This window comes from Engystomops pustulosus, chromosome 4 (assembly GCF_040894005.1).
Source record: "Engystomops pustulosus chromosome 4, aEngPut4.maternal, whole genome shotgun sequence".
Lineage (NCBI taxonomy): Eukaryota > Metazoa > Chordata > Amphibia > Anura > Leptodactylidae > Engystomops > Engystomops pustulosus.
The window spans coordinates 13908193-13935552 of NC_092414.1; the positions used below are offsets into that span (position 1 = coordinate 13908193).

At 45.2% G+C, this 27360-nt stretch overlaps 1 protein-coding gene across 1 annotated transcript in view; it reads left to right on the forward strand.

The window, feature by feature from the left end:
* Positions 1-248: 248 nt before the first annotated feature.
* The window catches only part of TMEM178B (transmembrane protein 178B), a 190458-nt gene continuing 163346 nt past the window's right edge, over positions 249-27360 (forward strand). The window contains exons 1-2 of the mRNA XM_072145219.1: positions 249-430; positions 920-2019. Of these exons, the coding sequence (XP_072001320.1) occupies positions 1638-2019 (382 nt within the window). The 5' untranslated portion in view covers positions 249-430; positions 920-1637. The remainder of the gene's footprint in view (positions 431-919; positions 2020-27360) is intronic.

Here is a 27360-nt window from a genome sequence, read left to right on the forward strand (position 1 = left end):
CTATATCATATCTATCTCCTATCTATCTCATATCTATCTATCTATCTATCTATCTATCTATCTATCTCATATCTATCTATCTATCTATCTATCTATCTATCTATCTATCTATCTATCTCCTATCCATCCATCGATCTATCCCTGTAATATTCATCCATGCGTTAATACTCCTTCCTGCTGACAGTTTCCCTTTGCTATGTGTCACATTTCTCCGCACCTCTTCCCTCTCCCTCATGCGGAGTGACGAGTGACACTTCCCTCTTCCACCCCAATAATCGGTGGCGTTCAGCTTTAAGGATCCGTATAAGACATTAGCCTCACGTTGCATGGAGTGACGTCATCTGTTCTGGGCTGAAGCCTCTCTGTATTCTGTCTCTGCTTTCCTACCAAGGCTGCGGGCGGACTGTATGCACAAGGCACGGATTCCCAGGTGAACCCCCCCGGGCGTCCGTCTCCATCTCTCTCCCGCTTCTAGATCATTTCTCCGGAATGCTAATTTCACGCTTCTCGCTTCCCTGCGTCCTCCTCTCCTTCGTTTAGTTATCCGTTCATCCATTGTTCTTCTATATGTAGAACCCGTTAGATATCCCTATGGAAGTGCATGTGAAAATTTTTGGAAATTTTTTTTATTTTTTATCCTTCCCCTTTCCAGATTGTGGCTGAGACGAAGGGATAAGACCAAAAAAAAAAATAAAAAATTCTTGGATGATTCGGGCGGGTGAAATCCTAAACCCTATTTAGATACGGCTTGTGTAACGCGTAAGACACCCTTTGCTGGCCGGCCGCGGCTCGAGTGAGACAGCTATTTCTGTTTTTTTTTTTTTTCTTTTCGAGAGGGGTTGGTTGCTGCTGTCCGTGGTGCTGAAATGTCTCCTTTGCTTTCCCTCTTCTCTCCTCCCCCTCTCACCTTCCATTTCAGAGGAGACCGAGAGGAGCAGCACACAGGATGAGACACGGGAAGGCGAGAGTGACTGTCAAGCCCTGAGACGAGACGAGATCTTCCAACCGTTGATTGTAGACTGAGGCAGGATGGAGGGTGAAGGTACAACGACGACCAAGACGATGGTGATGATGATGAGGAGGAGGATGATGATGTACGTGTTGTGAAACAAAGGCTCGGTCTGCTTGCCCACAGGGATCTCGCTAGCAGAGACACAACAGGGAGGCTGCATCTCCTCGCTTCAGGCCAACCACAAGAAGACGAACAAACACCCCATGCTGCGTTGAGTTTGACTTTCGATGCCGGTGGGGGGACGTTAATGGTTTGTTGCCTCCTGCTATTATTTTTCTCTCCGAGGCTGTGGACTGTTTACCGGCGGTAAGGCCAACCATGATTCGACACTCAACATCTCAACGAGAAGGTTCACAAATTTGGAGGTCATAGGTGGACGTCGAGAGTCCTTCGAGATTTTTCCGCAGGGGGGGATTTTGTTTTTTTAGGTGGTTTTTGATGACTTGGGTTGATACTCATGACTGACCCAGATGTAAGTGGTCATTGCTATGCTGGGATCGGATACCGTTGCATGTGAACTCCTAAATCTGGGTTTTTTTGGGGGGAACGTTTCGGCCTAAGGTGACATCAAATAAAAGGACAGGTCCCACGTTGAGAAGATGTTGATGGTTCTGTGAGATTGAGGATGGCTGCGGGAAGATTACTGCTCTATGCTGGACTGTCTTTGGCTCTATGTGCCCTGGGCATGCTGGCTGTGGCCATCTGCTCCGACCACTGGTACGAGACGGATGCCAGGCGGCACCGGGAGAGGTGCAAAAGTTTCACGAATCGAAGAATTGACCCTGGATTCATTTATAACTCCAACAACAACCTCCCGTTGAGGGCTAGCCGGTCAAAGCTGGACCGCTGGGAGGGCAAGTTACTTCTTACTAGGAATCGGAGGCAGCTTTTTGCCATGAGCGCTGCCGATGAGTGCAATAGACAATACAACTCCACCAACATGGGCCTCTGGAGGAAATGCCACCGGCTAGGCTTCGATCAAGACATAGAAGATCTCATTGCCAAAGGTAGGAGAGATTGTATTACGCTGTGCAGGTGACGTCATCACATGCTGTAACATCCGGTCCCCTAGAGCCAAAAATTCATTTTAGGCTGGAAATGTTTTTGAAAATGTTTTAATTTTCGGTTGTAAGGTGGGATGTCCAAAGTCATGATCATACGGTAGATGAGAAGCACATGGTCCAGGCTGTTTACAGATGGAGTTGACCTTGTTACAGCACCCATAGCTTCACATCTTATACATAGACCTCATACATTTTACTCACCCCTAGGCTATGTCTTAGATCTTACTATTATTATGTTTGTAGGGTTTGTTTTTTAGGAGATAGCAAGCGTTTCACTACCATCATCTTCATCTGCAGAGTGAAAACCCATGTACAATGGACTTATTCAGTGAAGACTATGTTACAATGCAGGCTGCTACAACTCTAAGCAATTTCTTAGGTCTTAGTAGTATGATCTGTGTAGGGTTTGTTTTTTATGAGATATCAAGTGTTTCACTACCGTCCTCTTTATCTGCAGAGTGAGAACCCATGTACAATGGACTTGTGCAGTGAAGACTATGCTACAATACAGGCTGCTACAACTCTAGGCTATGTCTTAGGTCTTAGTAGTATTATGTTGGTAGGGTTTGTTTTTTATGAGATATCAAGCGTTTCACTACCGTCCTCTTCATCTGCAGAGTGAGAACCCATGTACAAGGGACTTGTGCAGTGAAGACGATGCTACAATACAGGCTGCTACAACTCTAGGCTATGTTTTAGGTCTTAGTATTATTATGTTGGTAGGGATTGTTTTTTATGAGATATCAAGCGTTTTGCTACCGTCTGCTTCATCTGGAGAATGAGAACCCATGTACAATGGACTTGTGCAGTGAAGACTATGCTACAATACAGGCTGCTACAACTCTAGGCTATGTCTTAGGTCTAAGTAGAATTATGTTGGTAGGGTTTGTTTTTTATGAGATATCAAGCGTTTCGCTACCGTCTGCTTCATCTGGAGAATGAGAACCCATGTACAATGGACTTGTGAAGTGTTACAGTACAGGCTGCTACAAATCTGGGCCCAGAATTTACTCTACCATATATTTTGCCTCCTGAATCGGGGTTTCAGCAATATCATATAGAGCTTGTTATTTATGAGATGACAAGTGTTTCGCTACAGTCCGCTTCATCTGCAGTATGTGCACAAGTCCGTGTACAATGGAAGACTATGCTACAATACACATAGGTAGCCCAGAACATGCCACCAGTATATAGGTAGCCCAGAATATGCCCCCAGTACATAGGTGTCCCAGAACATGCCCCCAGTATATAGGTAGCCCAGCACATGCCCCCAGTATATAACTATCCCAGAGCATTCCCCCAGTACATAGGTAGCCCAGAATATGCCCCAGTACATAGGTAGCACAGCACATACCACCAGTATATAAGTAGCCCAGAATATGCCCCCAGTATATAGGTAGCACAGCACATGCCATCAGTACATAGGTGGCCCAGAACATGCCCCCAGTATATAGGTAGCCCAAAATATGCCCCCAGTATATAGGTATCCCAGAATATGCCCCCAGTATATAGGCAGCACAGCACATACCCTCAGTATATAAGTAGCCCAGAACATGCCCCCAGTACATAGGTAGCACAGCACATGCCACCAGTATATAAGTAATCCAGAACATGCCCCCAGTACATAGGTAGCCCAGAACATGCCCCAGTACATAGGTAGCCCAAAACATGCCCCCAGTACCTAGGTAGCCCAGGACAGCACATACCACCAGTACCTAGGTAGCCCAAAACATGCCCCTAGTATATAAGTAGCCCAGACAAGAACAAGTCTCCAGTTTAAAGGTAGCCCAGCACATGCCCCAGTATATAGGTAGACCAGAACATGCCCCCTGTATATAAGTAGCCCAGGCCAGCACATGCCCCAGCACATTGGTAGCCATGCATATGCCCTGGGTAGCCCCAGTATATGTTTCCAAGAAAACACCCTAGTATATAGGTAGCCCAGCACATACCCCAAGTATATAGGTAGCCCAGCACATGCCCCAGTATATAGGTAGACCAGAATATGCCCCCTGTATATAAGTAGCCCAGGCCAGCACATGCCCCAGCACATTGGTAGCCATGCGTATGCCCCGGGTAGCCCCAGTATATGTTTCCAAGAAAACACCCTAGTATATAGGTAGCCCAGCACATACCCCAAGTATATAGGTAGCCCAGCACATGCCCCAGTACCTTAGTAGCCATGCACATGCCCCCAATATACAGGTAGCCTGAGCACATGCCCCAGTATGTAAGTAGCCCAGAACATGCCCTAGTATATAGGTAGCCTAGCACATGCCCCGGTATATAGGTAGCCCAGAACATGCCCCCAGTATATAGGTAGCCCAGAACATGCCCCCAATATGTAGGTAGCCTAGAATACGCCCCCAGGACATAGGTAGCCCAGAACATGCCCCCAGTATATAGGTAGCCCAGAACACCCCCCCCAGTACATAGGTAGCCCAGAACATGCCCCCTTTATATAGCCTGTAGAGAACATGCCCCCAGTATATAGCCTGTAAAGAACATGCCCCCAGGACATAGGTAGCCCAGAACATGCCCCCAGTATATAGGTAGCCCAGAACACCCCCCCCCCAGTACATAGGTAGCCCAGAACATGCCCCCTTTATATAGCCTGTAGAGAACATGCCCCCAGTATATAGCCTGTAAAGAACATGCCCCCAGTATATAAGTAGCCCAGGCCTCCAGTTTTAAGGTAGCCCAGCATACACCCCCAGCATATAAGTAGTCCGGAACATCATCCCAGTATATAGGTAGCTCAGACCAGCACATGCTCCAGTATATAGGTAGACCAGTATATGCCCCCAGTATATAAGTAGCCCAGGCCAGCACATGCCCCAGCACATTGGTAGCCATGCATATGCCCCAGGTAGCCCCAGTATATGTTTCCAAGAAAACACTCTAGTATATAGGTAGCCCAGCACATACCCCAAGTATATAGGTAGCCCAGCACATGCCCCAGTACCTTAGTAGCCATGCACATGCCCCCAATATACGGGTAGCCTGAGCACATGCCCCAGTATGTAAGTAGCCCAGAACATGCCCTAGTATATAGGTAGCCTAGCACATGCCCCAGTATATAGGTAGCCCAGAACATGCCCCCAGTATATAGGTAGCCCAGAACATGCCCCCAGTATGTAGGTAGCCCAGAATACGCCCCCAGGACATAGGTAGCCAAGAACATGCTCCCAGTATATAGGTAGCCCAGAACATGCCCCCAGTATATAGGTAGCCTAGAACACGCTCCCAGTATATAGGTAGCCCAGAACCCCCCCCAGTACATAGGTAGCCCAGAACATGCCCCCTTTATATAGCCTGTAGAGAACATGCCCCCAGTATATAGCCTGTAAAGAACATGCCCCCAGTATATAAGTAGCCCAGGCCTCCAGTTTAAAGGTAGCCCAGCATACACCCCCAGCATATAAGTAGTCCGGAACATCATCCCAGTATATGGGAAGCTCAGACCAGCAGATGCTCCAGTACATTGGTATCCATGCACATGGCCCCAGTATATAAGTATCCCACATGCACCAAGTATATAGGTAGCCCAGAATATATCCCCAGTATATATGTAGCATATATAGCTTCCTGCAGCCACTTCCTCCTCACTTCTGCATTCTTCTCTTCCAAGGCACCACAGATGACGGTATCTCTATAACCTAGGTCAGTGATGGCTAACCTATGGCACTGGTGCCAGAGGTGGCACTCAGAGCCCTTTCTGTGGGCACTCAGGCCATCACCAGAGATGACTCCAGGTATCTTCCTGCAGTCCCAGACAGCCCAGGACTTGCTGTGCACAGAGCTATATTAAAGTGACAGGACTACCTGGGACTATTTTCTGCTTTATTGGTGTCCTCAGGGTGCTGATATCAATGAAAGCTGTGACAGAGAAGGGAGTATAAATCACAAATTAAATTTCTGTGATGGCACTTTGTGATAAATAAGTGGGTCTTTGTTGTAGTTTGGGCACTCGGTCTCTAAAAGGTTCGCCATCACTGACCTAGGTGGTGCTGTCACCTAAACAAGAATGTCTTTGGCGCCACCTAGTTCACACAAAGGGCGCAGGCAGGGTTAGCAGTGGATTGTGCATCTTAATGCAGATTGCTATTGAGGGCCCGCTTAGCGCCCCCCAGAGTTGATGGCAAGGGTGGCGCCTGAGGTGATTGCCTACTTCTCGTCCTCACCCTTGTCCTGGTATTGCAGTATTAATAAGCATAGATGCCATTCCACAAACGACCCATGGTCAGGAGAGCAGCCATGTTTTTTCTACCCCTGGACACGCCCTTTAAGTGGCTTGTAATTTAGAAGTTAAATTATTCAGTGAGGGATCTGTCTGTCTCGACTATTAGTCTCCATCCAACTTCTCTTTACTACCCCTAAAGGGTTTTGTTGTTCTGAGTTGATTTATAGTCGTCGTAAAAGGGGTTGGAGGGGTCTATGTTGAAGCCCTCTTCTCGGTCTCTTGACTTTTACAGAAAACCCCCTCCACCCATATTCTACCCCTGCCATGATGTAAGATCTAAATGTTATATACTCGCTGAATAAAGCTAATAATTCTTGACGAGTTTAACCTCAGTGATAAAATATGTCCTTAAAGGGATTTCCTGACTAAAAGCTTTAAAGAAAAAAGCTTAAAACTCGGTCCTCAATATCACCTGGGTGGGGATCTGACATCCAGTGACTCACAGATGATTCTGATAATGTGACAGGAAGTAGTCAGCTCCACTTCCTGGGTAGTGGTCAGACCTGGTAACTGCGGATCAGCTTCCATTCATTTGATCTAGGCTGCAGGGACTCAGTTCCGCCACTATACTGAGAACGGCGCTGTCTGCTTCCAGTGTGACTCTTTGTCAGCATTTATCGGACCTACAGACTACTTCCTGTCCCGATAAGGAGACAGGAAGTAGTCAGCTCCATTTCCTGCATAGTGGTCAGACCAGGTTACTACGGATCAGCTTCCATTCATTTGATCTAGGCTGCAGGGACTCAGTTCCGCCACTATACTGAGAACGGCGCTGTCTGCTTCCAGTGTGACTCTTTGTCAGCATTTATCGGACCTACAGACTACTTCCTGTCCCGATAATGAGACAGGAAGTAGTCAGCTCCATTTCCTGTGGTCAGACCAGGTTACTGCGGATCAGCTTCCATTCATTTTGAGCTAAGCTGAAGAGACTCACTTCAGCCACTATACTGAGAATGGCGCTGTCTGCTTCCAGTGTCGCTCTTTGTCAGCATTTATCAGACCACCATCAATCTGATATTGGTGACTTATCCTTTGGCCATCACTAATTGTTGCCTCAAACCCCCATTTGCAATGATATCCCTTTAAGAAATTGTAATATTTGGGAATATAAAGCAGCAATTCAGTAAAATCGTTACAGATTGAGGCATTGAAAGCAGTAATTTATAGTAACTCCATAGGAACCATTATAATGGATATGAGTAAGGATCCCTTTAATGGATGCATTCAGGACCTGTGTGTTATTGGTCGATTGAATGAAGCTTATGTAAAGGCATGCTATACGGTCCTGATATCTATCTCCTCGACATGTGCTGTGCAGGACAATGCAATCTATTGTTCCCTGTTATCAGCCATTTCAAGCTGGTTAGGGGTTGACTGTAGAGTCAGGGATAGATTGACATCCAGTCTAGAAGTTCTGACTTGCCCTATGATAACACACAATACACAGATAGTACAGCCAAGGTGTATGGTTAGATAACAAAGTTGCAGGATGGCGTCTAGAACGTTCTCACTAAAAAACATTCATATTGGGATTCACCAGGTATGTGTGCATATTTTACTTAGGAATAACCCAATTTCTCAGCCTCCGTGTAGGATTGGGCTTGTTGCCCCTCAATTATTGGTAAACAAGAGAAATATTTGCGTCTTCAGGCAACTTTGATGTATTTTGTCAGAGTTTTTGAGGAGCCCAATCATGTTTATGGAAAATTCTCCCGTTTTGGGGAGGTTGTAGGGCAAAATAAACACTACTATATCCAAGACGAATTGGTAAACACCTCACTAGCTAGCAAAGCATGCTGGGAGTTGTAGTCCATATGTTGGATGGTGTCAGATATTTGGCTCCTCCCATGGACCTGCGTTGGAGTGGGGTCTGGATTTTCCAGAGTCCGAGTTGTATGATAGCCCATCCTCCCATGACGTTGAGATATTCTGGATCTTCCATAGACTTGAGTGATGGACACCTCTCCATTCGTAGACCACTAGAAAGTGGGGTCTGGACCTATTATTCGCTGAAGCCTATAGGATAATCCCGCTATTGTCATAGCCCACCCTCCCATGCCATTGAGATATTTAGGTCCTCCCATAGACTGGAGTGAACAGCTATCTCTCCTTTTATAGGGCATTAAGAACAGGGGCCCAGATCTACTCTTCATCGAAGACGATAGTATAGTTCGAGTAGTACGATAGTTCGCCCTTCCAGGCCGTTGAGATACTTGGGTCCTCCCATAGACTTGAGTGATGGATACCTCTCTACTTGTAGGCCAATAGGAAGCAGGGTTTAGATCTACTCTTCATTTAGGGCAATAGGATAGGCTAAGTGGTGTGATAGCCTGCCCTCCCATGCCATTGAGATATTTGGGTCCTTCCATATACTTGTGTGAATGATTACCTCTCTATTCGTAGGCCCATAGGAAGTGGTGTCTGGGTCTATCCTGAGTGGTGTCATAGTTCACCCTCCCATAGTGTTAATATTAAGTGTGTGGCTATCTCACCATCTGTAGGCCAATAAGAAGTAGGGTTCGAAGCCTATATGATAGAGTAGTACCTTCCAGGTTGTTAATATTTGGGTCCTTCCTTATGCTTGAGTGAACGGCTACCACTCCATTTGTAGGCCAATAAGAAGTTTGGTCTGGATCTACCCTTTGTTGAAGCTGATTGGATAATCTCCCGTCCCATGCCATTGAGATATTTGGGTCTTTTTTATATACTTGCGTGATTACCTCTCTATTTGTAGGCTAATAGGAAGTGGGGTATGGATAGTCCACCCTCTCATGCCATTAACATACTTGGGTCCTAGACTAGAGAGAACAGCTATCTCTACATTGGAAGGCCAATAGGAAGTAGGGTTTAGATCTACTCTTCATTGAAGCCGATAGAATATTTTGGGTAGTATGATTGCCCACCCTTCCATGCCGTTGAGATATTTGGGTCCTCCCATAGACTTAAATGAATGGCTACCTCCCCATACATAGCCAATAGGAAGTAGGGTTTGCATCTAGCTTTCGTTGAAGCCGATAGGCTATTCCAGGTAGTATGATTGCCCGTCCTCCCATGCCGTTGAGATACTTGGGTCCTCCCATTGACTTGAGTGAATGGATACCTCTCCATTTGCCAGCCAATAAGAAGTGGGATCTGGATCTACCCTTCAATGAAGCCAATAGGATAGTCTAAATAGTATAATAGCCTGCCCTTCCGTGCTGTTGAGATATTTGGGTCCTCCAGGGGGTTGGCGATACAGAGGACAGCACAATCCTTCTCCCGGCAATAGAAGAGGAAGCAGGGGCGTAACTAGGATAGGCTGGGTCCCATAGCAGATTTCTGCATGGGGCCCCCCTTCTATATATATATATATATATATATATATATATATATATATATATATATAGCAGGCACATGTCTGGCGCACTGGAGAGGAGAAGAGGTGGTCGCGGTTCACCACTCCCCTCTCCATAGAGAATAGAGCCGCATGGCTGTTCTTACGGCCATAGATTGAGCAACCTCTCTCTCTTTTGCTCGAAACAGTGAGTACTCGTTGTGCTCACCGTACCGAGCCCAGGCGTATAGAAGCCTATGGGGGAAGTATATCCGGCAGCAAATTTGCAGCCAGATATACACCCCCCATATGTTCTTGTGAATGTACCCCTATACAGACATGTTTATACACAGAGTATATACAAACTCATTCAGTATATACCCACATACAGTACACACATTATATACATATACAATACACACATATATATATATATATATATATACACATACAGTATACACTGACCATATATACACATATATGCAGGATAAAAACACCATATACACACATGCTGCGTATACATACAGAATATACACACATACAGCAAATTAACACACAGTGGGGGTCATTTATTAAGGGCCCGATTCGCGTTTTCCCGACGTGTTACCCGAATATTTCCGTTTTGCGCCGCTTGTACTTAAATTGCCCCGGGATTTTGGCGCACGCGATCGGATTGTGGCGCATCGGCGCTGGCATGCGCGCGACGGAAATCGGGGGGCGTGGCCGAACGAAAACCCGACGTATTCGGAAAAACCGCCGCATTTAAAAACCGAAAATGTGTCGCATAAGGACCGCTTACCTTCACCTGGTCCAGCTCGGTGCATTCCGGCGCGATGAGTTTACTTTCAGCGCAGCAGCGCCACCTGGTGGACGGCGGAAGAACTACCTTATTAAATCCCGGCCGGACCCGAATCCAGAGCGGAGAAGCCGCCGCTGGAACGCGAATGGACCGGGTAAGTAAATTTGCCCCATTCAGTATATACAGCATACATACTTACCATATACAAAGCATATACAAAAACACACATACATCATATATATATATACTTAAATGTGCACATATATATGCTTATATAAATACAGTATCTGCTTCTATGCATTTATACACAGTATATACATATATATATACACTGTAGATGCATATATACACATATATATAGTATTAAAACATATACACAGTATATACATAAATATACACATAATATGCATATATACACATATACACAGTGGGGCACATTTACTTACCCGGTCCAGTCGCGATCCAGCGGCGCGTTCTCTGCTCTGGATTCGGGTCCGGCCGGGATTTATGAATGTAGTTCTTCCGCCGTCCACCAGGTGGCGCTACTGCGCTGAAAGTCATCTCATCGCGCCGGAATGCACCACCTCGGACCAGGTGAAGGTAAGCGCTCCCCAAGCGACACTTTTTCGGTTTTTAAATGCGGCGGTTTTTCCGAATACGTCGGGTTTTTGTTCGGCCACGCCCCCTGATTTCCGTCGCGCGCATGCCAGCGCCGATGCGCCACAATCCGATCGCGTGCGCCACAATCCCGGGGCAATTCAGGTACAATCGGTGCAAATCTGAAATATTCGGGTAACACGTCGGGAAAACGCGAATCGGGCCCTTAGTAAATGACCCCCAGTATATATACATAAATACACACAGAATATGCATATATAAATAATATATACACATATACACAGTATATATACAGTATATACATAAATACACACAGAATATGCATATATAAATAATATATACACATATACACAGTATATATACAGTATATACATAAATACACACAGAATATGCATATATACACATATACACAGTATATATACATAAATACACACAGAATATGCATATATAAATAGTATATACACATATACACAGTATATACATATATACACACAGTACATACATATATACACACAGTTTATGCATATAAGTACATATATACACACAAATACATCTTTATATACTTACCTTTCAAGAAGTTTGGGGGCTGTATTGGCGTCAGGTGGGTGCCCGGTGCCATTCAGACGGCACGGGGGGGGGGCGCGAGCGGGGGGGGGAGACGAGGGGGGGCGAGCGGGGGAGGGGGGGCGAGTGCGAGCGGGGGGGGGGCGAGACAGGGGGGGGGCGAGTGCGAGCGCGAGGAAAGATGTAGCGGGTGGGTCAGAGATGTAGAGGGCGGGTCATTGAGATGAGCGGGCGGGTTATTAAGATCAGCGGGCGTGTCAGGGGGATGAGAGGCTGGAGATCCAGGAAAGAGTTGGGCACACCAGGAGAGATGTGGGCGGTGGCCGGGACACAGTGGGAGGGGCCCGGGGGCACGATACGGCAGGCACCCGGCAGTGCAGCCTCCCCTGCCGTGGCAAAGCACTAGTCTGCAGGGAGTGGGACCGTGCATCCCCGGGCCCCTCAACCTCACGGGCCCCGTAGCAACCGCTACGGCTGCTACGGCGGTAGTTACGCCACTGAGAGGAAGCTTATTTTAGGATTGTCATCCAGGAGATGGATGGCCCTGCCAGATCCAGTAATTGGGATGTCGGTGAGAGATTGCCACATCCGTTATGCCAAACGCTGACAAGCTATACGTTACCACGGACACGCTGTTCATGCTACATTTCACGCCTTCATGGAATTTTCGGACGCTCTGACAATAAGCCAATTCATTTTCCGTGGACGATCTGAGGGATCGGGTGATTTGTTGTATGACTTGGGCCAGCTCCTCGATGAGGATTGCTGGGTAGGTAATGATTTAAAGGGAGGAGGGGGGTAAATAATGGAACCGGAGTTAAATTGTAATGAATATGCACGTTATGGCGAGGATATTGCCTATTTATAGGTTAGGAGTTATCATGACAACATGCCGCATCAAAGATGTTTCCTTATAGAATATGTGTAGATAGTTACCGTCAGCGAAAATATCCAATGCATTTTGCTGTAAAAGAAAGGACAGTGAACAGTGCCCCTAGTGGAAAAAAAATGAAATAAAAAACCACAATCTACAGCATGTAGGATCGGTCTAGAATAATGAAAATTGTTTATACAAAAAATTCCGACCTACTTGCACTGCTCCAAGCGACTCCGGAGCAGTTGGAATTTTTTCTCTAGCACCTACCGTTCCCACTCATGAGAATTAGTTGGTGCTGATCAGTTGGTGCGTTATTAGGCAAATTGAAAAATCCCTTTAAGACACAACCTATAAACACCCCTTTAAGGAGGATCTTTCATCATCCCACCTTCTTGCACTGCTCCAACTGACTCTGGAGCTGTTGGAATTTTTGCTCTAGCACCTACCGTTCCCGAGCAATTAGTGATGTTATTTTCACCATCCAATATGCTAAATAGGTCCTTTGTTTGACAAAAAGGTGGAGTTGGAACCACCCACAGGACAGTATCGGTTGTAACTTACAGCGCTGATTGCTCGGGAACGGTGTGGGCTAGGAAAAAAATTCCAACTGCGCTGGAATCAGCAGGGCAGCACAGATTCAAGGAACCACTTTTGGTGGAGGTATTGGAAGGTTCTCTTTAAGCCACTGGTTATATATGGTGTATACACTGTACACTTCGAACCCCTCAGGGTTCAGATAGGATGGGGGCCCCAAGAACTTCCAAAAGCCATAATGTAACCTAATCCCTAAGGTTGGAGGTGATGAAGCCAAGTCCTAATGACCTTTATTGACCAGAGTAATAATGAGATGACCTTGGTCATATAAGGTCATGGTCTTGCTGTAAGATTAAGAGCTTGGTTGGGTGGTGGACATTTAACCATGTAGGTTGTCTACTACAATAACCATTACGTACAGATGGTGGAGGAGATATGTGGCCAACCATAGAGTGTGGTAATATAGGGGCACTGGCATCCTGCTGTCAGATTCCTTTTCAAAGAACAATCCAAGCAGAACTGTAGGGTCGGAGGTGACAATGCAGGAGACCAAGATTGTAATGACATCAATGAGACTCTTCCCCCAGGCCCTACAATAGCCACAACACAGTGGGGGTAATTTACTAAGGGCCCGAATCGCGTTTTTATGGCGGGTTACCCGAATTTTTCCATTTTGCACCGATTTTCCCTGAATTGCCCCTGGTTTTTGGCGCACGCAATCAGATTGTGGCGAATCGGCACCGGCGTGCACGCGATGGAAATCGGGGGGCGCGGCCGAACGAAAACCCGACGGATTTGGAGAAACCGCCGCATTTTTTTAAAAAAAAAAAGTGTCGCTGGACATGCGCTTACCTGCACCCGGCCGGCTTGGTGTACTTCAGTGAACTCCGATGGACTTCAGCGCAGCAGCGACACCTGGTGGACGTCGGAGGAACTGCCTTAGTGAATCACTGGAAGACCCGAATCCACCGCACAGAACGCGCTGCTGGATCGCGAATGGACTGGGTAAGTAAATCTGCCCCAGTATATCAGTATTGCCCTGAGGCCCATATCAACCATGTGTAACCGCGATGGGTGGTTGGCGGTATTTTTATTCAGAATTCACACATTTACTGAACACAGAACATATTTACCACCAAGTGCCACCGCATTTCACACCCTCTAGTATGTGTAGAGAACATTACGTAATGTGTGAGCGGGCAGGTGACCCTGTTTAATACAATACAAATATATAAATGATAGTACAGGGATCCTCAGTGTGTGTCCTTGTGTCTTCTCCAGAGCTGAACTCACTATTCTGCTGCTGGTGCAGTCACTGTGTACATACATGACATTACTTATCCTGTACTGATCCTGAGTTACATCCTGTATTATACTCCAGAGCTGAACTCACTATTCTGCTGCTGGTGCAGTCACTGTGTACATACATGACATTACTTATCCTGTACTGATCCTGAGTTACATCCTGTATTATACTCCAGAGCTGCACTCACTATTCTGCTGCTGGTGCAGTCACTGTGTACATACATGACATTACTTATCCTGTACTGATCCTGAGTTACATCCTGTATTATACTCCAGAGCTGCACTCACTATTCTGCTGCTGGTGCAGTCACTGTGTACATACATGACATTACTAATCCTGTACTGATCCTGAGTTACGTCCTGTATTATACTCCAGAGCTGCACTCACTATTCTGCTGGTGGAGTCACTGTGTACATACATGACATTACTTATCCTGCACTGATCCTGAGTTACATCCTGTATTATACCCCAGAGCTGCACTCACTATTCTGCTGGAGCAGTCACTGTGTACATACATGACATTACTTATCCTGTACTGATCCTGAGTTACATCCTATATTATACTCCAGAGCTGCACTCACTATTCTGCTGCTGGTGCAGTCACTGTGTACATACATGACATTACTTATCCTGTACTGATCCTGAGTTACATCCTGTATTATACTCCAGAGCTGCACTCACTATTCTGCTGGTGCAGTCACTGTGTACATACATGACATTACTTATCCTGTACTGATCCTGAGTTACATCCTGTATTATACCCCAGAGCTGCACTCACTATTCTGCTGCTGGTGCAGTCACTGTGTACATACATGACATTACTTCTCCTGTACTGATCCTGAGTTACATCCTGTATTATACTCCAGAGCTGCACTCACTATTCTGCTGCTGGTGCAGTCACTGTGTACATACATGACATTACTTATCCTGTACTGATCCTGAGTTACATCCTGTATTATACCCCAGAGCTGCACTCACTATTCTGCTGCTGGTGGAGTCACTGTGTACATACATGACATTACTTATCCTGTACTGATCCTGAGTTACATCCTGTATTATACCCCAGAGCTGCACTCGCTATTCTGCTGCTGGTGCAGTCACTGTGTACATACATGACATTACTTATCCTGTACTGATCCTGAGTTACATCCTGTATTATACTCCAGAGCTGCACTCACTATTCTGCTGCTGGTGCAGTCACTGTGTACATACATGACATTACTTATCCTGTACTGATCCTGAGTTACATCCTGTATTATACTCCAGAGCTGCACTCACTATTCTGCTGGTGCAGTCACTGTGTACATACATGACATTACTTATCCTGTACTGATCCTGAGTTACATCCTGTATTATACCCCAGAGCTGCACTCACTATTCTGCTGCTGGTGCAGTCACTGTGTACATACATGACATTACTTATCCTGTACTGATCCTGAGTTACATCCTGTATTATACCCCAGAGCTGCACTCGCTATTCTGCTGCTGGTGCAGTCACTGTGTACAAAGGCCTTTTGAACTATGAAAGCTTGGTCCCCATTGGTTGCTATGAGCAGCTGCTCCAGATTTTATAACTCTCCTCCCATTTGCCCGCCATATTGAGATTGCAGAGGAAAACCATAAAAAAGACTATTTTTTAATGGGTTTTCCAGTGATAATCATTACCCTCTACCCCTTGAATGACTGATAACTTTCTGATCACGTGGGTAGTCTTAATTACCCCAATTTTCGTGATCCCATCATTCGATCATCTAACATCAGAAAATTCCTTTAAACTGGAGCTGTAACACTTGTGGAGAGCCAGACAAATGGAGCCAATAATTAATGAAGTTGAACAGACCTACAAATTGCGTGAGCGCGCTTATTTATGGAGTGGGCTGCGTGTCGCCGCGGAGTGCCGGAACGCGAGAGTAATGAGAGACATAAAGTTCTGATTATCTGTTATCTGAGTCTTATGAATTTCCGGTCTCATTACAAAGAGATGTTTTGTTAATTAAAAAGTGGGAGGGCGGTAAATCACCGAGCGCCGAAGCCGCATCCGCCGTAGTCTCCATTTTGACGTATCGGCCTCTTCAGTACATATATAAGAGTGCGGAGGAGGGCGGGAAGAAAGGCGCGGAAATTAAGCAAAGTTCTCCTTATTATTTCATATTATCTATTCATAAGATAGGTTCAATAGGTTTGTTCTTAAGTTGAATTTGTATGTAAGTCAAAACTGTATATTTTATAATTGTATTTCAAGGCAATTTTTTTTTTTTTGCCCGAGTGTTAATTAGCGTTTCAAAATTTTTTGTTGTAATGGGACCAAGGATTATCAATAAAGCTTCATGACAGACACTTTACAGATGATCATTGCAGTCTGGGCCTATAGTAACATCCAGAGAGCTTCAATGAAGGTCAAAATGGGCAGAGGGGTCCGTCTGTAACTAGGGGTCGTCTGTAAGTCGGGTGTTCTTAATGGACCGCCTGTACTATCCAGTGGTTTTCCATGAATAGGTTATTTATGGACCTTAGATCTTGAGATCAATGGTAGGATCCATCAGTCGATTCCATCACTTGGACCCCAGTCGAGATTGGAGTAAACATTCTCGGCACCCTAGAGGTTGGGTCGGAATTCACCCAAAAGTTGGATATACACTGGAGATGAAAATTAGAGAACAGCACACAATTTCCAAAATGTCCAGGTAATTGTGTCGTCCTGTATCCTAACATATTTAATATGTAATTTTTTAATGTTTTTTTCTACGCTTAAACCCGATGAAACTGGCGCCCAATTTTCCAGTTTTCACTGACTTCCAAAGTGATTAAAACCCTCCGGCAGCCGGTTATCCAGATGAATACCAAAGGGGTCACCCTATCAGCCATGGCAACAAGGCAAGTGAAGTTGGCCATTCTAAGTCTGTAAGTTCTAGAATATTGTATCTTTAAAACATCACAAACCCATTCAATTCGCTCAAGAAGGCTGGTCGCCCCCCCCCCCCCAAAAGACAATTGCAAGAGAGGACAGAATAACGCGGAGAATCTCCATGGGGAATCGTTTCATCACTGCAGCCGGAATTACTCGCTATTTCAGCACTGAACAGGGTAGGGATCTGTCACGTCACACAGTTTCTCAACATTTAAGTGCATCTGGACTGAAAGCCCAGTGACAAACCTCTCAAAAATCTAAAGAATCAAAAGGCTAGAATCAGAGCACGTTGTGTGGACAGAGGAGGAGTCTTATGAATTTCCGGTCTCATTACAAAGAGATGTTTTGTTAATTAAAAAGTGGGAGGGCGGTAAATCACCGAGCGCCGAAGCCGCATCCGCCGTAGTCTCCATTTTGACGTATCGGCCTCTTCAGTACATATATAAGAGTGCGGAGGAGGGCGGGAAGAAAGGCGCGGAAATTAAGCAAAGTTCTCCTTATTATTTCATATTATCTATTCATAAGATAGGTTCAATAGGTTTGTTCTTAAGTTGAATTTGTATGTAAGTCAAAACTGTATATTTTATAATTGTATTTCAAGGCAATTTTTTTTTTTTTGCCCGAGTGTTAATTAGCGTTTCAAAATTTTTTGTTGTAATGGGACCAAGGATTATCAATAAAGCTTCATGACAGACACTTTACAGATGATCATTGCAGTCTGGGCCTATAGTAACATCCAGAGAGCTTCAATGAAGGTCAAAATGGGCAGAGGGGTCCGTCTGTAACTAGGGGTCGTCTGTAAGTCGGGTGTTCTTAATGGACCGCCTGTACTATCCAGTGGTTTTCCATGAATAGGTTATTTATGGACCTTAGATCTTGAGATCAATGGTAGGATCCATCAGTCGATTCCATCACTTGGACCCCAGTCGAGATTGGAGTAAACATTCTCGGCACCCTAGAGGTTGGGTCGGAATTCACCCAAAAGTTGGATATACACTGGAGATGAAAATTAGAGAACAGCACACAATTTCCAAAATGTCCAGGTAATTGTGTCGTCCTGTATCCTAACATATTTAATATGTAATTTTTTAATGTTTTTTTCTACGCTTAAACCCGATGAAACTGGCGCCCAATTTTCCAGTTTTCACTGACTTCCAAAGTGATTAAAACCCTCCGGCAGCCGGTTATCCAGATGAATACCAAAGGGGTCACCCTATCAGCCATGGCAACAAGGCAAGTGAAGTTGGCCATTCTAAGTCTGTAAGTTCTAGAATATTGTATCTTTAAAACATCACAAACCCATTCAATTCGCTCAAGAAGGCTGGTCGCCCCCCCCCCCCAAAAGACAATTGCAAGAGAGGACAGAATAACGCGGAGAATCTCCATGGGGAATCGTTTCATCACTGCAGCCGGAATTACTCGCTATTTCAGCACTGAACAGGGTAGGGATCTGTCACGTCACACAGTTTCTCAACATTTAAGTGCATCTGGACTGAAAGCCCAGTGACAAACCTCTCAAAAATCTAAAGAATCAAAAGGCTAGAATCAGAGCACGTTGTGTGGACAGAGGAGGAGTGGTCCATAGATCATTTTAGTGATAAATCCTATTTTATTTATTTGGATCTGATGGGAAACATTATCAACAAACTTGGGAAAGACTAAAACCAAAGTGTGTAAAGTAGTCAGTGAAAAGTGGTGGAGGAAGTGTCCTGAATTGGGGAATGCTTTCTGCAGGAGGAGATAGACTTCTCATACAGTTTCATGGAAGAGTGCATACAAGTGAGTATCAGAACCTTCTATAACAACATGTGGTTCCTTCCTTGTGTTCATCACTCAATCAATCAGCATTTTTCATGCAAGACAATGCCCCCCACAAACAGCAAAGTGGGTGAAGCAGTTCCTTGAAAGATTGAGACAATGACCAGAGTCTTGATCTAAACCCATTAGAAAATCTCTGAAATATCCTTGGCGACAAAGTTATGGCCAAGAAACCCGCAACAGTCACAGAACCGTTAGAGAGACTGGAAGAAAAGTGGAGCAGAATCCCACCGGAGCAGTGTGGGAAGCTAGTTAGGGTTAGTAATAGTCTCCTCCTCTCCAATTCGATCTCTACAATAATGGGGCAAATTTACTTAGCCGGTACCTGTCGCAATCCCCGATCCGGACTGTCTGACGAAAATTTAGTCCGGCGCGATTCACATAGCTTGTGCGCCCGAGTTCCTGCATCCGTTGCTTTCCCGACGAGGAGTTCACCTTCTTCTTCCAGGTGCATGTAAGTGCGACACAATGTTAAATTCCGTGCGTAGTCCGAATCCGTGGGGTTGTCCGATGGCCCGCCCCCCCCATTTGTGTCTTGTGCATGCCGGAGCTGATGAGCCAAAATCCGATCGTGTGCGCCAAAATTCCCTGTTAAATGCGGCACAACTCGGAAATTATCGGGAAACCCGACGAAAATGCGGTCCGCGGAGCCTTAGTAAATGAGCCCCAATGTGTCCACATAAAATTCCTGTCTGGCTCCTCGTATATCTCACAAGCTCTTCCCCATTTTAGGTTTCTTGTAGTTTGGCATCCGAGGCAACAAATTTCACTCCATTGTACAGTGGCCAAATGTCCTATGCGTCAATCTGGGCCACAGGAGTCGCGTATTCAGGATTGCAGAGCTTTATTTCACATCCGCAGCTGCATCTCCGATGTTCGAATTGTGAAAATGATAAAACAAAGCAAAAAAATGCCTGTTCCGTCTCATTGTGTAGACGCACTTGACAGTGGCCGCGGACACAATGCGCTGCCGTAATCTCCAGCTTCAACAACAATAGCGCAGGCGGCTGTCCCTGAAAACTGCAGCTGTCACATAGAATACGATCCTGCGGGTTAATGAGTGCGCAGGGAATAGGCTCCGGCACCACGCTGACAGGTGGGTAACATGTTCACACTGGTGTGCTCTAACATCACCCAAAGCATGCACATGACAATGAGACAACACGCAAAAAATCTTGTCCTTACAATGAAAAATGCACCTTTTCATATTAAGAAATTTTGTCTTTTGATGCACCTTTATATATCTATATGTAATTATCAGAATTCTTTTCTGATACTGAGCCCCAAATCCTGTGTATACATAGTAATGCACTGTAAAATTCTGTATACTTGAAGCCACCACTAGGGGGAGTTTAGGAGCTAAATGCATACAATGGGGCACATTTACTTACCCGGTCCATTCGCGTTCCAGCGGCGGCTTCTCGGACGAGCGTTCGGGTCTTTCGGCGATTCATGAAGGTCCTGCGCCCGATGTCCACCACTTGAAGCCACCACTAGGGGGAGTTTAGGAGCTAAATGCATACAATGGGGCACATTTACTTACCCGGTCCATTCGCATTCCACCGGCGGCTTCTTGGACGAGCGTTCGGGTCTTTCGGCGATTCATGAAGGTCCTGCGCCCGATGTCCACCAGGTGTCGCTGCTGCGCCGAGGTCCGCCGAGTTGCGTCGGAGTTCACTGATCTCTTCCTGGTGCATGTAAGTATGGCGCGTGCGACCAATTTTTTTTTTAAATGCGGCGGTTTTTCCGAATCCGTCGGGTTTTCGTTCGGCCACGCCCCCCGATTTCCGTCGCGTGCATGCCAGCGCCTATGCGCCACAATCCGATCGCGTGCGCCAAAATCCTGCGGCAATTCATGGAAAATCGGCGCAAATCGGAAATATTCGGGTAACACGTTGGGAAAACGCAAATCGGGCCCTTAGTAAATGAGCCCCAATGTATTGTTCAGTTCTATGCATGCAGTGAGCTCCCCCTAGCTTAGCTACTAGATGAGGAGGTTCACCACTTTGGCCAGTGATTGGTTAAATCCCGTGGTATCCAAGATAGGACCAGTAGATGGGCATCAGTGTGGACTTGGTAAGTATTATGTAAGTATCCCTCTAGAAATTCACTAACGTATCTCAAGATGATACAAGACTTTCTTTTAAATCAGATGAAGGTGGGCTCTCAAGGCAATTTGCCCTGGTGGGCCTACCTACTGACATCCATCTATCAGTATGTTATGGTCTTTTGGACCTCCTCAGCAGAGATCAATGTTCTTGTTTAATCATCTCCTCTGGTGGGCCTACAGTATCCCAGACTGAAAAAATGACTGACCTTTACTTTGTATTTTACTGTTGGACAGTTTTACATGGAGGATGGACCACTAGAATCTTCTTTTCTGGTGGGCCGAAGGTACCTCTGTCTCTCGATTGGTGAATGCCTCTCTCAGAAGGAATTTAAATCTTGACATGGGTCCTACCTACCAAAGCATAACTATCTTCTCTTGTTTTTTAGACCTCATCAACACAGAGCAGTGTTTTAGCTAGATGGAGGAGAGCCCCTAGAAACATCTTCTGTGGTGGGCCTTACGTACTTACTTTGATGTAAAACCCATCTGTTGACTGACGTCTTGTATCTCATCAGCCCTCGGTGGTTCTAAACCTTGACATCGTTTTGTTAATGTATTTGTTTTGTTCTTTTGAACCTCATTAGCAGAGTTAGTGTTAGATGGAAGGGCAAGCCTCAAAATGATCTCCTTGGGTCCTATCAACCCAAAGCCATTTATTGATGGATCTGTTTTGATCTTTTGGACCTCAAGTGTTTTTGCTATATAAAGGGTTGGGTGAAAATCATCTTTTCTTATGGGTCCTTAAGACTTAAAAAAAAAACCTACTGATTGACCGGTTTACATCTTTTGGAACTCGGATGTAGGCGAGTCCGTTGAATCTCTGGTGGGCCTTATGTTCTTAGGAAATGCGTCTAGTGACTGACCTGTTTGGGTCTTGGAGGGTGGGCTACTAGAATCTTCTGAAATACTTAGAGTTTGATGTAAAGCCCATCAGTTGGTCTTTTCAACCTCATCAACAGAGCAGTGTATTTCTTAAATGGATGGTGGACTCTTAGCATCATCTCTGGTGGTGGGTCAAAGATACTTAGGACTTGATTTGAAACCCACCTATCGAATGATCTTTTTGGGTCTTTAGGAACTCATCATTACAGAGTGTTCTTGTTAGATAAAAAAAATTGGGGAGTCTTTTTGGAAATAACTAAGAATGTACAAGAGGTCCTTGATTCTCTCCACAATATTTCTGAAACTCCGTTTTCTTCTAAGAAGTCATTTGACTCGTACAAAAAATCTGTAATTGGTTCTTCTCGGGGAGAATCTCAGGGCCGAGTGACATCTGTGTCAATCCAAACACAATCACGGAAGCCACATCCTGACCTCGCCACAATTCATGCTATGCCGTTATGTCATCCGAAAGATATGGCGGTGCCTCAGTGCCCATAATTAGTCATTGGTCAACCACAAGACCGGCTTTGTGTTTTTTTAATAGGCAATCCACCTCAGCTTGTCAATAGGAGAATGTTTTAAGATGAGCATCTCTCCATACACTTTGTACAACTAGATTTTCTATGCTATTAATATTCCTTTCAAGGCTCAACATTCTGGAGAGCTTCGGTTTTTTTCCTACTTCGGCTTAATCCGTTCTTCTCCCAGAGTCCTCCTGTCAATCTTATTCATGATAATCCTCTCACAGTACAATAGCTTGAGACTTGGTGTGGTGAAAGTGTGGTCTGCAAGACGTCATTGTGGAGGATGGGTTATTTCTAGATCCAAAAGAAGAGCCCTTGTAGACACATTAACCTTGGTAGACATTCCTCACTTGTTTGGAACTTTCAAAGACTCCATACATATCTTTGAAGAGTGCCATTTCCCGATGGTTGTAGAACTTAGGTGGCTTAAGGTCGATCTATTAGAGTTCTAGGTTATGGACACCGTTAGACTGTTCATTAAATTGGGCCAAAAGAATGCTACCTCAAAAAAAAAATCTGTCCATTATAAATAATCCATTATGGGTCTCTATTTTTGGTTCCTATCCTATGGCCTGTGAAGGACCTGTGTTCTACCAGAAGACAATGGTTGTAGACCATGAAGTACCATTTCCCAATGGTTGTAGAACTTAGTTGGCTTAAGGTCGATCTAGTAGAGTTCTTTACTAGGTTTTCGACACCGTTAGACTGTTCATTAAATTGGGCCAAAAGAATGCTACCTCAAAAAAAAAATCTGTCCATTATAAATAATCCAGGATGGGTCTCTATTTTTGGTTCCTATCCTATGGCCTGTGAAGGACCTGTGTTCTACCACAAGACCATGGTAGTAGACCATGGAGTGCCATTTCCCGATGGTTGTAGAAACTTAGTTGGCTTAAGGTCGATCTAGTAGAGTTCTTTAGTAGGTTATGGACACCTTTAGACTGTTCAAAAGAAAGCTACCACAAAAAATTTTTAATAATCCAGGGTGGTTCTCTATTTTTGGTTCCTATCCTATGGCCTGTGAAGGACCTATGTTCTACCACAAGACCATGGAGTAGAATGGGAATGGTACCTCATTTCTCCTCTGGGGATACAAAGGAAAAATTAACACTTCCTGCTTTCCGAACAGTAAAAGATAATTGGTAAAGGCCTTAGGCTCCATGTTTATTATGAGGGCACTTCCAGAAAACCATCTACTTAGATGGACTCACCATAATACGAAAGGATCCCGCTGTCCAATGTGTACTCTACGGCTCCAGTAGAAAACCTCTCAGTTTGGGGAGTCAATAACTGTGGGGGTCTATTTTTCATTAATAGATTTACAAATCTATCAATTTCATTATGTGAGATGAGCCAATTAGATGTCTCCTCCAAACAGCTCCTCCCCTCTCACCACAAGCAGTGTAACAGATAAACTACTAAAGATCCTCCATAATATTGATACTATGGGGTTTTTTGGGGGCTAAAGAGGTTTCTGAACATAAGAGAACTTGAAGGGGATCTACTGAAGGCCATTAAACCTCAACCTTCATCTGTAGGCCAGAGAAGATCTCTAGATCAACAGATCCAGTCAATTATGTAATGACGCAACTGCTTTCAGCCATAGTTTCTAAGAAAGGAGAGTTAGGAATGTGTTGTACTGGGTTAATGACTAAATACTCTTTATAAGGAGTCCTCCAAGCCTGTTGTAGAGCTTCAACCTGTCCTTATCAAGTGACGAGGTGTCCCAAAGGGTTTGGATAATATTTTAATTAAAAACTCTCCATATTAGACAGGCCCTGTGTACATCTGCGTTGTCAGCTCACGCTCCGGAGCACAAGCTGCATTAGCAGAAGTGTACATTTCGCTCCATTGATTTTGAAACGAAAGTTATTGAGTGGGTATAGCACTGAGAGATGCTGCCAATAGCCGCCACGCTCACTGCGAAACACTTCCGAGGCTGTTTTTGGGAAAAGTCCAGTCAACAAATCCAAAGGGGAGGGAGTGGGGAGACACCAAGATGGTTAAGATGAACAGGAAATCAGATCCCACAGAATGCTCTCCAGCAAAAAATATATAAAGAAATTGCTCTGAGTTTTTATATCAATAGGAACTGGGCCTGGTGGACTTAGAGAAGTTCAATATCCACCAAGCCAAGAGGAAGAAGCACCGGGATTGATTAACTCAACCTTAGACATTCCCTGAGATTTCTGTTACCTAACAAATTGTCATCACCTGTAGTTAGCTAGATAGGATGGACACTTCAGGGGAGGATGGACCATTTGGGCATTGGACCTCCTGGGCCTGAAAGCTAAATTTGACTCATACAAAACCAAACGACTCAACTATAACGTATTGTTCATTCTGTAGGGATCCTGTTATGGGTCTACCCTTAAGTTGTTTCAAAGCCTCAAGTTAAGTCCATTGATCTCAGAAGGTCTACAGTGTCTCATAAAACCTCAACTGAGGGGGTAGCCAGGAGCTAGTGTATATAATGTATATGGTTATGGTTTCGAGACACATTGGAAGTGTTGGAAATAACCTTCCCCTGATGTAAGAGAGTGAGAATGCCCTAAAGATGGTTGGCAAGCCCAGTTGGATAGTTGGCTTATTGGAAATTGGTGTTCTCAGCTTACTTTTCTTTTATGGAGGCCTTTAATAGATAATCAGTTGACCAGTTCCCGACCTTGAGCAAATAAAGTTCACCTCTGGTCATGGACTATGGTCCATGAGTCAATGAACTGCAACTGGACAACTGGTCAACACTGAATAGCCAACAACAGTAGGGTAATACTGATTTTGCAGGAGACATGACCTTCGTAGGTGAAGGTAAAGCTCTGGTTTATGTGTGAATTTGGAACCTCTCTCTGAAGGCCAAGATTACACTTAAACTTGTCTGTTCTAATTGATTCCACAATTTATTTCTCCAGAACGTAATGTAATTCTTATCTCGCTCGGAGCTTAACCTCAGTCATTAGTGACTCTTCTATCAAGCCTCAAGCTCAGTGATGCATCCTATTTGATTACCGTTCCAGTCACGGCTTTCTGGATCTGTGTGTGGTCAAGGCCTCAGATACCATCTCTTGTCTGAGCTTCAGTCATGTGGCATCTGGATGTAGGGCGCTCCACATTATCCTCGGCCAAAAGCAGATGATTATGAAATAGACACTGGCCTTCATGTTGACCACCTTCTAAACATTCTTTGGTAGGAGAACCCATCAAAACCAACCAGCTCTTCGTCCTTAAGTAGGGTTGGTGTGGTGTCTGGTTCTTCAAGAGCAGTTCGGCCTCAAGTGATGTCAACACTGTCATCAGCAAACAGAAGAACCTAAACCACTTCCCGGGAGTGAAGTATATAGTATAGTTGGAAAGAAGCCAAGATCTTGGATTGTGGTGGCATCACGTTAACAACTCTTCCTCTTTTTTTACACGAGTGTCCCTTTAATTTCCATCAGAATTTACTTCTGGAAGCAAAACAAGCCTGGCACAGATTAAAGAATATGTACGTTCCCATTAATCTCCGGGGTACGTCTGACCCAAATTCCGAAAAAGAACAAATCGTCTGTAAATGTCAAGTATCAGTTAAATTAGGCTAATTTTAGACGGTAATATTTCATCGTGGACCCATGACCTGAAACAAGGAGTCTCTGTGCAGACATCCGGCTGCGGGTTAGGTGTCTGGGTCTGCCTGGTAGGACGTTATAGGGGGTATGGCGGGTGCATGTTCTATAATTAGGAATATATCCCATTCAGGACTTCTGTAAGGGGTCAGACATGGCTACTGAGTGCTGAAAGGAGACCAAATTTCGGAGATAACTGAGGAAAATCTTGGTGGGTGGGTTTGTAGTCCACTTCAACCCTCCAGAATATGAGCATTGGGCCCAGTGAGCTTGAACTTACTACACCTTGTTTCACTGTACACTGGGAACAATGCGCATGCGCCAAAGTAATGATATGGTTTCAGCTGTTGTCTGACTTTGGGGGACACCAGACTCCTGAGATATCCGAGGTCGATGTTGGTGGGTATGTGTAGCCTACGTCAGCCGTATAGCGCATGAACATTGGGCCCAGTGAGCTTGAACTTACTACACCTTGCTTCACTGTACACTGGGAACAATGCGCATGCGCCAAAGTAATGATATGGTTTCAGCTGTTGTCTGACTTTGGGGGACACCAGACTCCTGAGATATCCGTCACTGAGCATTGGGCCCAGTGACGTTGAGGATACTACACCTTGCTGCACTGTACATGCTTCAGTGGACACAATGCGCATGTGAGTGATGACATGGTCTCAGCTTTCATTTAGCTATGTGGGACACCAGATTCCTGAGATACCTGAGGTAGAATTTGGTGTGTGTAGCCCACGTTAACCCTCCAGCACATGAGCATTGTGCCCAGTGAGGACAAGGTCCTCAGGTGTCCAAGGTCCTCAGGTGTCCAGTAGCAACCTTGTCCTCACTGGGCATAATGCTCATGTGCTAGAGCAGGGTTAAGGAACCTTTTTGGCTGAGAGAGCCATGATTGCCACATATTTTAAAATGTTATTCCGTAAGAGCCGTACAATATGCACATGCCCCCCCAGTAGATAGGGTGTCACAGGTACCCCTGCGATCTACATCTCTGATCGCAGGCACAGCTGCGCCCCTCTCAGTGGCAGCCCCCTTTCCCAGTTGACTCACCTCTCCACATTCCTGCTCCCACCCCGGCTGGCCAGTGCCCAAGCGCTGGCACTCGCAGATTTAAAGGGCCAGCGCGCCGCTGATTGGCGCTACCCATTTACTTCCCGGGTTCCTATAAAGACGAGCGGCT